This window comes from Chelonoidis abingdonii, chromosome 1 (genome assembly GCF_003597395.2).
Source record: "Chelonoidis abingdonii isolate Lonesome George chromosome 1, CheloAbing_2.0, whole genome shotgun sequence".
NCBI lineage: Eukaryota > Metazoa > Chordata > Testudines > Testudinidae > Chelonoidis > Chelonoidis abingdonii.
Window position 1 is genome coordinate 127,573,666 of NC_133769.1, and position 13,496 is coordinate 127,587,161.

At 41.7% G+C, this 13,496-nt stretch overlaps 1 protein-coding gene across 4 annotated transcripts in view; it reads left to right on the forward strand.

Annotated features, from left to right (window-relative positions):
• The window catches only part of ABCC9 (ATP binding cassette subfamily C member 9), a 119,630-nt gene that overhangs the window by 6,858 nt on the left and 99,276 nt on the right, over window positions 1-13,496 (forward strand). For all 4 annotated transcript variants that reach the window (XM_032798330.2, XM_075069972.1, XM_075069966.1 and 1 more), the window contains exons 2-6: window positions 1,901-2,073; window positions 5,922-6,063; window positions 7,842-7,963; window positions 10,367-10,533; window positions 11,343-11,585. In XM_032798330.2, the coding sequence (XP_032654221.1) occupies window positions 1,929-2,073; window positions 5,922-6,063; window positions 7,842-7,963; window positions 10,367-10,533; window positions 11,343-11,585 (819 nt within the window). In that variant the 5' untranslated portion in view covers window positions 1,901-1,928. The remainder of the gene's footprint in view (window positions 1-1,900; window positions 2,074-5,921; window positions 6,064-7,841; window positions 7,964-10,366; window positions 10,534-11,342; window positions 11,586-13,496) is intronic.

Below are 13,496 nucleotides of genomic sequence, written 5' to 3' on the forward strand. Positions count from 1 at the left end.
CACCTGCCTTCTAATCTCAGTCTAACAACCAGAGCATGATAGCCTACTCAGCTGTGTGAGAATGTAGTCATATTGCTTGTGGGAAAGGGAAGAAAATTCCCAGCAGAACTCCCATGGAACTTCTGACCCTCCATAAAGATTAGGCAACAGCATTTAAGATTTTCTGCAGATTACCATTATGTTTCTTTTAAAGGGAAACATGTCAGGATTAAAAAAAAAAAAATAAACAACCTCCATACGTTTTTAAAAAATTCCTTTTGTATCCTGCTAATAACTCAGTAGATTATTGAAACAGAACATATTTTTAACATTATATTTGGTTTTCATTATTAAGAAGTTCGAGAATTATTTGCACTTTATTTCTTGTTGGCAGAAAATCTCTAATGGTCATAGTACATTGTTGAATGTAGATGCTGTGCCAAATTCTTCAGTGAAATCTCACTGATCACATGGGTGTAAATCAGCATTTAGGCCTTGGTCCTGCAAACATTTAGGCACATGCTTAACTTTAACAATGCAAATAGTATCATTGATTTTGAAAAGATTACTCATGTGCGCAAAGTTAAACCCATGCATTTGAGTTTTCAGGATCTGGGTCTTAATGTGACCTGCAGTTATTCAATTGCTGGTTTTCCTCAACCGGTACATTGCTACTGTGTTTGAAAAATGATTCAATTTATTAAACACTTTTCAGAAAACCTGTTTAATGAAGGCATTTCTATTCAAATTAAATTTTGAAAGCCCTTCTAGCTCCTTGTTTGCTTTTATTAAATGAACAGAAATGTGGGTCTCAGTGAGGCCCACAATGTCTCTTTAAACTTGCATGTACTCTTTTTAAAAATGCTATGTTTGTGTTCATTCTAAGGAGATTCTTGAGCCAAATCATACTTGCCTTATTTGCACAAATAATGCCATTGGAAGTCAACAGACCTATGTGTGTGAGTAAGGCAAGAAGGATTTGGGCTGTTGCTAAGACACCAGACTCAGCTAACCTTGTTTTTTCTTATATTTCATGTAGTCTGAGTAATTTTTTATTATCCTGATTCAGCAAGACACATGAGCACGTATTTATGTCCCATTGACTTGAATGGGAACTCGGCATGTGCTTTGCTGAATAGTGAAATACTTATGTGCAAGCAAATATGCTTGGCTGAATCAGGAACTTTGCGGATTATTCCCATCAATGTCTTTAATTTTTTTAAAAAATGTATTTTAAAAGAGTTAACGTCACCAATCAAGCATTCATGAATAATCCTACCGTAACAAATTAGTGTGCGTATGCTGGAGGTAAAGAAATCTCTAAGGAGGCATTTAATTTTCAACCCTGCTTGATTCTCTTATAAATGATAATGAGGTAGAGGGCTTGCACTGTAGCCATGGAACAACAAATCCTAAGAAGGGAGACTGCAGAAGACATACTGTGGTGTTTTTGAGACTCCATAGCTCTAATCCAACCAACAATTACACATGTGCTTAGCTTTAGGCACACTGAAATTTCTGATGAAAAATGGAAGCAAGGTTTTAAAACATGTTTGGTTTCCTGACCATCTCCATTTTGCATTTGGAATATTGAATATGTGCAATGAGCTGTTCATGAATGTGATGGAGATCAACATTTATTTGCACTATGTATTCAATGGATACTTTTAATAAAGCCCTGATCATGGAAACACTTATGCACACTTTAGGTTAACTTTCAGCATGTGCATAAGAGTTTCCAGGATCAGAGTTTACGTATGTCTAATAAATTATTCTCTTTGAATTATTTAGTCTGCTCATAACTAAAAAAGCCTCAGTGATGCTGTTTTAATTTTGTGTTTAGCTAAAACAAATGTAAAAAGCTTAGGTGATCATTTTGGATGTTTTACTTTTTTTTGTTTCTCTTGTGTTTTGTCTCTAGTTTGTAATAATCAAGCTGTTTGGAAGCAATGAAAGTCGCATTTTGTGGTAATGACAATGCTTCTGCCTATGACATCAGTGCTGGCGTCCTAAAAAATGTCTGCTTCGTGGATGCCCTCAACCTGGTTCCTCATGTCTTCCTGTTATTTATCACCTTTCCAATTTTGTTTATTGGTGAGTAATCCAGCCATAGGCCCCCAATCCTGAAAATAATCATGCATATGTTTCAAGTCAAGCACGCATATATGTTTCAGAACTGGGGCCTTATTATGTTATAGGACTGGCGCAATCCATTCAGTTTAGACATTTTCATTTAGGTGTCATGAGGAAGAGATGGAATGGAAATCCAGTCAAGAGGGGACATGTTGAAGAGAGGTTAATGCAGGGATGGGCCTGAACCAGAAGAGTTAATGTCAACCCTCTTTCATTTATGGGAATTTTCAGTACATAATCTGAATTTTACAACATGGGCCCACCTTTAAAAGATGGAATCTAACCAGAAAATCAGATCCAAATTCTCTCAAACTTTGGAGAAATTTGTCTCCAAGTTCGAACTTTGCAACTGTCTCTGTTTTTAGATTATAAGAGTTAGGACATGAGATCTGTCCTTGAACTTTGATGGAGTTTAGAGCTATTCCAAAATTTATGTCTTGGGTCTGTCTGTATGATAATTATGTGAAGCACTGTAGAAAGGATAATTCATTCTCATGCCAATGTTGGAAACACAAATAAGAGATGATAAATCCATCCTTAGAACAATTTCTCCCATCGACCCAGCGCGATGTAGACACCACAATAAGTCAACCTAAGCTATATTATTCACATAGCTGGAGTTGTGTAACTTAAGTTGATTTAACCCCGTAATGTAGACTTGCTCTTAGTTCCACAGTTTCAATTTAGTTCTTATTTAATCAGAACCTGTTTGCTCATCTTTTGTTCTAACACACACAACTCCATGTTCCTCACCTCTACAGAAGCAATGCAGAACTCCCAATACCTTGCGCCAACGTTGCTCAAGTGTTTTATATATAATGGACTTTGCAATGACACAGACTTCCGGAGACCCTGAGTAACAAAAGGGAGTGCAACAGTTCTTTTCATCCCATTCATTCCTTCCTAGGCCTGAGAGGGTGACTGAAGGTCATTCATTTTTTTAAATCTTTCTTTCTAAAAGCAGTTTCATTTAAAAGGGTGTTGCACAAAGTTATCAAAAGTGGATATTGGTGTGAAACAGACTGCACTGTTTAACAATAATAATTCTCCATACTTCTATAGCATCTTCCATCTGAGGATCTCAAAGCACTTTACATACATAAATAAGGTAAACCTAAGAATGTCTCTAGATAGAAGAGTTTTACAAATGAAGGAAGTGAGAGACAAAGACTAGACTTTCCAGGTCTGATCACTCCATTTGCAGAGAGGAGTGTGTTTGCAATGGCAATAAGTTGACCAGACAGCAAGTCTGAAAAATCGGGATGGGGATGAGGGGTAATAGGAGCCTATATAAGAAAAAGACCCCAAAATCGGGACTGTCCCTATAAAATCGGGACATCTGGTCACCCTAAATGGCAATAAAGCAGATATGCAATGTCAGATGAACCACCTGCAGCAATTATTTCTGACCTACATGCCCTACTCGGTTGTATACAGTGTGCAGATTACATTCACTGTCACTTCATTGAGGTGGGCATGTGGATAGCCTCACATTCAGACACAGTGGCCTTCAGCATGAACCAGATTTCTCCTAGTCCTATTCCCCTGGTCTTTGGACTCTTCTGCTGGGGGATAAGACTGATCAGGAGCTGCTGAGAGCTCATTGAGGATATGATAATCCTCAGCAGGCCTGGGATGAGGATAATAAGCTTTGTCTGACTAAGGTAATTATGTCCTTCCCAGGTCTTGAGGGTGAAGGGAGAGAGATAACAATTTTATTGCATTTGGAGAATTTACTGAGTGTCTTCTTATTGTCCCTTTGCTCTTGCCTTTCCTGCCATTCCCATTCTTTGATTAGTAGGAACAAAATGATATGGTCATTCAGGACTTGTCAGTCTATTCATTGAATAAAAAGATTTGGGGGGTCATGGTGGATAATCAGCTGAACATGAGCTGTGGCCAAAAAAGCTAATGTGATCCTGGGATGCATAAATAGTTGAATCTCTAGTAATAAAAAGGTTATTTTACTTCTGAATTTGGCACTGGCATGCCTGGTACTGGAATACTGTGTCCAGTTCTGGTGCCCACAGTTCATGGAGGATGTTGATAAATTGGAGAGGGTTAAGAGAAGAGCCACAAGAATGATTAAAGGATTAGAAAACATGCCTTATTAGGATAGACTCAAGGAGCTCAATCTGTTAATCTTAACAAAGAGAAGGTTAAGAGGTGACTTGATTACAGTCTATAAGTACCTATATGAGGATCAAATGTTTGATAATGGGCTCTTCAGTCCAACAGACAAAGTTATAACACAATCCAGTGGCTGGAAGTTGAAGCTAGACAAATTCAGACTGGAAATAACGTATAAATTTTTGACTGTGAGAGTAATTAACCATTGCAACAATTTACCAAAAGGTCGTGGTGGATTCTCCTCAATGACAAGTTTTAAATCAAGAGTGGATGTTTTTCTACAAGATCTGCTCTAGGAATTATTTTGGGGAAGTTCTATGGTCTGTGTTAAACAAGAAGTAAGACTAGATGACCACAGTGGTCCTTCTGGCCTTAGAATCTATGAATCCATCTCAGTCTTCATGACACTCCGGTGTGCAATCCAGAGCAGTGTGGGCCTGTGTCACGTCTGCTGTGCAACGTAGGGTGCCTCACAATGCTTTGCTTCTGTAGCTCCTAACCTGGGCTCCTCACAAACAGCATGCAGGTCACAGCCTGAGTATCTGTGTATAGCCCTGGTCCAGCAACTCTGATCCCAGCAGCCAATCAGCAACACACCAGCCACAGCCTGGCTCCCAGCAGCCTTGGTTACTACCTGCAAAGTGATCCTAACACACTCCCAATCCTGGATTTCCCCCCAGAAATGTGTGTTCTGCACTGTCCAGCCCTCTCCTGAACAGTCCAGATATATTAGGTCCATTGCCCCTCTAAGTGCATCAATATACAACAGTTTGCTGCCATTAAAGGAATTACCCACACAGTTCCTTGCATTAGTTTTAATTAAAGAATAAAATTGGTTTATTTAATGATGAAAAGTTAGATTTTAAGTGCGTACAGGTATAACACATGAAAATCAGAAATGGTTACAAGAGAAATAAAGACAAAACCGTTTCTAAACTTAACAAACTAGGTTAAAGATGAAACTCTTACCACGTGCTCCCAAAGTCCATAGGCTGTTTCTTCTGTCTTCTTAGGTGGAAAAGAGAGAGATGGATAGGCCAAGATAACTGGGTGTTTTTGCCCCTCACTTTTATAGTTCAGTCACCCTTTGAAATTGCATTTTTCAAAGGTTTACCCCTAGATAAAGTTCATACCCGCTGTGAGGATGGAGCCAAAAAGTGTGACGGTGAAAGAGGTTCCATGCTGTTGTTTGCTAAGGTGCAGCTCTGTTTATTCCTGCCCCCTTCCGTGCCAAAGAATGGCCACTTTATGGGTGATTACACATCAACTTTGATGGCACCTGGATAGGGGCATCAGCTAGGAGCATCAGCTTGTCCTTTGTCTTTAAGAAACAGATTTACCCAATCCCGAGACTTGTCTGGTAAACACATTTGAGTCGTAATTTCAGCTTCTGTTTATAACTTTAAATGTAATGTTGCTATGTACATTTCTTCATGATATGATTGACCAGCAAGTTATTAGTTTTCAAATGATACCTCACAAGGTATATTCTGTACAAGATTATTACAATGGTGCGTAGGGTGTGAATACAGGGGTGCATCCCATCACAGCCTCCCACTGCACTTCAGTGTACTGCCCACTCTGTTCCCCAAGGCATGGGGACTAGGAGCCAGAACTCCTGAGTTCTACCACTGACTTACTGTGTGATCTTGTTTTCTTCTTTTAATTTTATTTTGCAGGCTGGGGTAGCCAAAGTTCGAAAGTCCAGATCCATCACAACACATGGCTGCATTTCCCTGGACACAATCTGCGGTGGATTCTGACATTCACCCTCCTGTTCGTACATGTCTGTGAAATAGCAGAGGGCATAGTTTCAGATGCGTAAGTGACTGTGTCTGCTTCAGAGTCTAGCTAGTTTCATTAAGAGCGTGGCAAGACTGTTAAAGAAGTTTCCTAAAGAGAAGGGGCTCTGCTTAACAAGGTTCCCAGTTTTTAAAAGGATAAAGGTGAAGCAGTTTTATTTAGCTGTTTATTGCCCCCCTTTGAGCTACTATAGCATGAAAATGCTGACAACAGCTGAATGTATTGCACATGGATACAGAATATTCTGTATCCAAAGAAGGCATCACTGTGCTCTCAACTAGAGTAGTAAAGCATTTTGAAGGGATGCAGGAATGCTCTTACTTCTCTTTTAGGCATCACCAATGATTGTGTCCCCTGCCCTTTTACATTCCACTTTTTAGATTTATCTGAGATCATATATTCTAGAACCTTTGTACCTCTCTGACTAAGTGACTCACCAACCGATGCACTGCTTTGTGGCTAGGTGCAGCATGGCATTGTTTATTCTCTTCGTAGTCCAGCCAATTAGCCATCCAATCCACTGGTGGTCCTCTTTGCCTTGTGACTTGGCCATCTGGCCAGGTCACTGTAGTCTCACCCTTTCCAGGATAAACGAGGGTTTTAAACCAATAGTCCCTGAACCTCGCATCAGGTCAAGGCACAATAGTCTTTCCAATCCCTTGTGTCTGAAGCTTCACACTAGTTTCCTTAATAAGGCTGTAGGGGAACTCAGTCCCTTCCCCTGCCATGGGTTCCAGCCCAGGGACCCTTGTAGCAAGTAGTTAAGATCTGTCTTGCCAGACCACTTTCTTCTTCCCTGTGCTACTTCCCCAATTAGCCTGCCTTCTCCTTGGGAGGCTTACTTCCCTGTAGGGTGACCAGACAGCAAATATGAAAAATCAGGACAGGGGGTGGGAGGTAATATGAACTTATATAAGAAAAAGACCTAAAAATTGGGACTGTCCCTATAAAATCAGGACATCTAGTCACCCTACTTCCCCAGCAGGGGTCTGCTTTGGGTCAAGGTCCTAGTCCCAGTTCCCTCATGTAACGAAGGAAAGGACACTTAATTATCAGAAATAAAGACCAACAACTGTCCTTCTGTCCTGCCAGAATCCTTCAGCCAACCATCCTACTGTTCTGTGCTCACAGACACCTAAGTCAGCTGATTCTCTGCTATGCTTCTCTCTGAAACCTGAGAATGAGTGGTCGTTCCACCTCCCCACCTTGAGGGTCTCTGAGCTGGGGGCTTCTCCCTTTTAAGGCTCCATCTCCAAGTCTGGCATGCTTCAGAGGTGCCGTGAGGTGGAGCGACCTGAACCCACAGCTGCTCTTTAATTCCTTCTTGTCTAGCCAGAGATTTTGTAGACCCCATCACACAAGCCATGCAGTTTTGACCCAGAAGAGGAGATGATGATTGATTTTTTATTGGAGATGGTAAAAAACTAATACAAAACTTCATACCATTTTTTCAAACTTTTCTACTTTTTTTAAAAAAACACTCCATAACTGGTCCAGCCTCCACCCCAAACTAAACAAACAAACAAACAAAAAATCAGAACAAAAATGATAATGTTCATCCAATCTTTTTAATTCAATTTTTTTCACAAAAAGTTTCATTGAAAAATTGACATTCAAAAAATGTCACTGTCTGTTGTGGAAGTTTGTATAACATCCACCCATAGTGTCTCCAGGCTGTGAATGAAGGACTTCAATCCATCATAAACACTCAATTCATATGTACTCATAAAATTATGAAAGTGAAAAAAGACACCAAATCCAGTTGCATTTATACTGTATTTCTGGTTTCTTTTCAGAAATATGAAATCTCGCCACCTGCATCTCTTCCTGCCAGCTATGATGGGATTTGTGGCTGCCACCACAGCTATTGTCTATTACCATAATATTGAAACGTCTAACTTTCCAAAGTTACTGCTAGGTAAGTTGCTTATCTTATTTTTGCTGTTTTTCAAAAAGCCACTGGTTTGTTTCATGTTTCAAAATAAATTTTCTGACCCTGAGAAGGTTTATGACGCTCATGAAAAGCCAGGGAGAAATTTTCTGCTTACTTTTTTTCTCTCTGGGATACATTATTGCACACTTGACAGGGCCGGCTCCAGGCACCAGCTAAGGAAGCAGGTGCTTGGGGCAGCCAATACAAAGGGGCGGCGCTCCGTCCACTCTTGGGGTGGCCCATCTGGGTCTTTGGCAGTAATTCGGCAGCAGCTCCCTCAGTCTCTCTCTTCCTCTTTGAGCTGCCGCCAAAGAGGAAGAGAGGGAGTGAAGGACCCGCCTCCGAATTCCCACCGAAGAATGGAGTGATGAGATTCAGCTGCTGCCAAAGTGCTGCCGTTTGGCCCCCGCCCCTTCGCCCCCGCCACGGGCTCAACCTGAATACTGCCCTGACACTTGACTACGGTGGACTGGAGTATAAGGAAATTGCCAATTCCTGTGATTTTATCATTGAGTTGTTACAATTGGGCTATTTTAACTGCTCATTTATGGTTTCTGTGAATTAAGTGAACCTGCTATAGTCAAATGGTAATTTATCAAGGGAAATGTTGTCTCACGCCTACTCAAAAAAGCTTGATCTTGAGGAGTATGTCCTAGTTGGCCTCAGCTACAGCATTGCCCTCAGATAGAGCTCTGACACACCATTTCCCTGCATACTTGCAGATCACAATGGCGGATTTCCTATAGTAAGATGCTTCGCGGACTCCCTGTAGTAAGAGGAGGCCCTGATAAATATAAACCTTGTATCAGAGGCCTCAGGTATGAGTCGTGAGGCTCTGAGCTAAAGTAATGGTCCAGCTTTGCGTAACATAAACGCAAAGTTAGCGTGAACAAGCAGGCCCGCTCACAGATAGCTGGCAAGGAAGGGCTGATGCTGCAAGAAGATATCGTACCTAAACTAGTATCTGCGAACACTAGATATCTAGAACATTCAACATACTTGCACATTCCAAACAGATAACAAGGAACAGGCGGGTCTTGTCTGGCCCGAGGGGCAGTGGAAATTCCCACCACTAACTGAGCCGAGTCCATTGACCAGGTACACTTTCTCGTAGTATGCCCGGTAGACTAAGTAATCTACGGGGAACTGCAATTGTGTCCATACGGCAATAAACCTGGCCGACGTGCCTTCGTACCTTACTAGACTCTGTGGTCACTGGGGGTTCTCTTCGGGTCTGCTGTGTCAGCTATCTGCAGAGCTGGGGCAGGACACAGAGGGAACACACGCACGCAGCTGAGTGATACCAACATTGAACAGAGCAGAGCACCACACCGGTAGCATCTGACAACACTCCCATTGTTTCTAGCGGGACTGAAGTCAGGTTGCTCTCAAGGAATATAGCTGCCAACTATTTACCGTGTTTTTCCCAGTCAGGAGACACTGAAAGAAACCTCACAGCTCTGAGTCTCAAAGCCTAGGTCAATTGAGGTGGGCTTGTACTACAGGGCTAAAAATAGAAGTGTAGCTGTTCCCATTTGGGCTGGAGCTCAGGTTCTGAGACCTGATGAGGTGGGTGAATTTAAGAGCCCGAGCTCCAGCCTGAGTGGGAATGTCAGCCCTGCTATTTTAGTGCCGTAGTGTAAGTGCCACAAGCCTGACTCTGTACACTGGGCTCTGAAACTTGTAGCCACAGAGGGTTTTTTTACAGTGTCAAAACATAGGAATTGGGTAGGGGTTGCTGGAGACTGCATGAGGGGTGTGTACACCCAATACTACCTGTTGCTTAACAGTCTGAAGTGGCTGACTATTCGCACAAACTGAGAGGAAGGTTATAGTTTTAACTTTACAAATCACATTTTCAAAAATGCCCTCTAAGAGCACATCTGTAATTTTGTACCCTGATAGCTTTCATACCCGAAGGGTCACTATGTATTCATCAGGCTAGGTATTTTTTGTTTTCCTCAAAGAAAATAACAAATAAAGATCCCAGACCTGAAATTAGATCTATTCGGCTGGACCTTTGCGCTCATGTGAAGCCCCATGGACTTCAGGTTGGCTGTGCCTGGGTGCAGAGATCTGCCCAAGCAGATCCAATTGGAAGATCAAGGCCAAAGAAAGAAAAAAATATTTCAGTGAAACAGTGCAGGGCAAGTCTCTCACTCTCCAAGACCTTCCATCTTGAAAAGCCTCACAAGCCTAGCCCCCCGTTAGGGAGGCTAACAACCCTTGGGACTACTGGATTGGGCCCTGCGACAGGGCAACTACAGCTGCATAGAAGCAACACTCAGAGTAATCTTAATTTGGATACTGATCTGATACTCTTGTAATACTGGTGTAGTTAAAAAGTACTTTCTTAAAATGGTGTGGGTTGGTTTGTTTGTTTCACAGCTCTTTTTGTTTACTGGATAATGGCCTTTGTCACAAAAACCATCAAGCTGGTCAGATATTGCGAGGATGGTGTGCCGCTCTCACAGCTGCGCTTCTGCATCACTGGAATTATGGTCATTCTCTATGGGCTGCTGATGGCTGTGGAGATCAATGTCATTCGAGTTAGGGTATGTGTCACTTTACTAGGCTTTGGCAGGACAGACATCAGTGGTATTTGGAGTAAACATAGAAATAGAAGTGACTCCTTCTCACATGCCTGGATTGCGAAATTTAGCCTCCTCTCCAGCTGAGCATATACTTAACTTTAAGTATATTAGTCGTTCCACTGGAGTCAATGGGGCCACTCACATGATTAAAATTAAACATGTTTGCTGGATCAGGACCTTAGTGTCAGGAAAGAATTGCCCTCTCACCCATTGTCATTAGGTAACACTTTGTGTTTTCTTCTCCTTCCTCTGCTACATTGATTAGGATTTAGGGGCCCAATTGTATTGGGAAGCCCATGAGCGCCTTGTTCTTTTCCCCATTTATTGTTTTTACTCTTCTTTGTTTCTTCACATGTCCTTAGCCCATTGGGAAAGTAAGCTTGGCAAAGAGATTGCAGTACAGAACTTGTACGAGGTGAATTGAAAAATTCTATTTCTTTTATCGTTTTTATAGTGCAAATATTTGTAACCAAAAACAATATATATTTTGATTTAAATTACAACACAGAATACAATATATATGAAAATGTAGATAAACATCCAAAATATTTAATAGATATCAATTGGTATTCTATTGTTTAACAGTGCGATTAAAACTGTGATTAATTGCAATTAATTTTTTAATCGTGATTAATTTTTTTTAGTTAATTGTGTGAGTTAACTGCGATTAATCAACAGCCCGAGAATTTACACAATATATTATAACTTTAACTAAAAATTGCGGTGAAAGAATATAATTGCTGAACATATTATGTTTTTTTCCTCTGCAGAGGTATGTATTTTTTATGAACCCTCAGAAAGTAAAGCCACCCGAAGACCTGCAGGATCTGGGTGTGAGATTTCTTCAGCCATTTGTCAATTTGCTCTCAAAGGCAACTTACTGGTGGATGAATACTCTTATTATATCGGCCCACAAGAAGCCGATTGACCTGAAGGCAATTGGGAAGCTGCCAATAGCAATGCGAGCACTTACAAACTATGTTTGTTTGAAAGAAGCATATGAAGAGCAAAAGGTAAGCAATGATATCCATGTCACCATACAGCCTTTATACTGTTAAAGTGGTATCTTCACTTCCACTAGGAAACCCTTTTTTTAGGAATTTATGACAAAAAATTTTGTTCCAGGGTGAAACTTGGTTTATAATGTGTCAGTCCAAAAGTACTGTTTTCTTTTAAAGTGAATTCTCGGCTTGGGATAGTTGCCAGATTGAAAGCCTTGGGAACTGAAGCCCTAATGCACAAATCACTCGCTAGTTTTCATTTTAGAAGTCAAAGCTTTCTTTAAGTCTTAAGGGCTCATGACAGTGTTTTAAATTAACAGATATCCTCTCCAGTTTCAACTGGAAACACTCTTCTTCACATCTTCTGAACTTCTTTAGAGTATTACTGTGCACTGTTAAATAGTTACTGTCCCTTTCATAGCATCACAGTAATTTTGGACTGGAAGGGGTCTCAGTAGGTCATCTAGTACAGTCCCCTGCACTAAGGCAGGACTACGTATTAACCTTTCCATAGATATGGGCATAATTGAATGGATTATTTACCTACTAAAGTATATGTATGTTATATAAACTGATTTCAGAAACTTTGGGCCAAATTCTGGATTTTCCATTCAGAGATGCACTGAGCGGAAAGGACAAGAGATGTTTTGGACAGAAACTCTTTGCCCCAGGGTGGCCTGATAACAGCACTCCCAAAGCAGCACTCCCAAAGTAGCCTCTAACTTTGCTCAGTCTAAGTTGCACATGCACCCTTCTGCTTACTCCAATACCTACTCATTTCTGCCCACAGATGGGCGTTTCCATGTGCAGATAAGGTGATTGTGAGGCCACGTCTACACTACGGGATAATATCGAATTAGCTAAAATCGGTTTTATAAAACTGATATTATAAATTCGATTTCATGAGGCCACACTAGGCACAGTAATTCGGCGTTGTGGTCCAATGGTCCGAGGCTAATGTCGAATTTCGTAAGCGTTCAGCATGTGGGTCAGCTCTTCCGTAGCTATCTCCTATTCCCGCAGTCTCCCCCGCCCTTGCGAATCTGGGTTGAATCATATCATTGTCGCGTGGTTCTGTGGTAAATGGGTCTCATGTCATTCCTCCTCTAGGAAAACATGTCAGCTGACATCCTTTCACGCCGCTCTCTCCCTGGATGCCCTGGCAGAACGCCAATAGCGCTGGCAAGCCATGTGAGCACCGTTCAGCTCTATTTCTCTGTTCCGGCACCGTATGATGGTACTGTCGGAAGAGAGGCTACTCCCGCGCTACACAGCAGCATTCACTTTGCTTTTTGCAATGAATAGCGCAGAGATGGTTACTGGCATTTGTACCGTTCTACTGCCGAGAAAACTGGCAATGAGATGCGGTTATCTCTCCTCCTCTGTTACTGTCCGCTGCTATCATGAGTGCACTGGCTGAAATCGGCCGGGGCGGCAACGCAAAAAAGCAAAAATTGGGATTGAACTCACTTGGGACTGATCAATCTCTCCCTGTATGTGTTTCTAAAATTAGAGCAGTCCTTGCTAGAATAAAGGAAGGGCAAGTGTATTAGAGGACCAGTTATCAGAGCAAGCTGCTCCGTCTGTCAGTATTCACGGGGTGGCACGCCAAACCCCATCCGTGGCCCTTCCCTCCTCCCCAACCTTCCCTTGGGATACCATGCAGTGTCCTGCCCATTTGTGTCATGAAGGAATAAAGAATGCAGGATAAGAGAACATGAGTTTAGGTGAATAAATGAGGAGCAGCCTCCCGGCGCGGATCATAGTCCAGGCAGGACATTAAGCGGTGTGGGTGGAGAGAAGTGCGCCAGCATGCGCTGCTGTGACAGTCCAGGCAGTATACGAATCTTGTTTTACACGGAAAGTGGAGGCTGAAGCCCCCAGTCTATGATAAGCGGTTCATTAGCCGTTAATGTCCCTTAT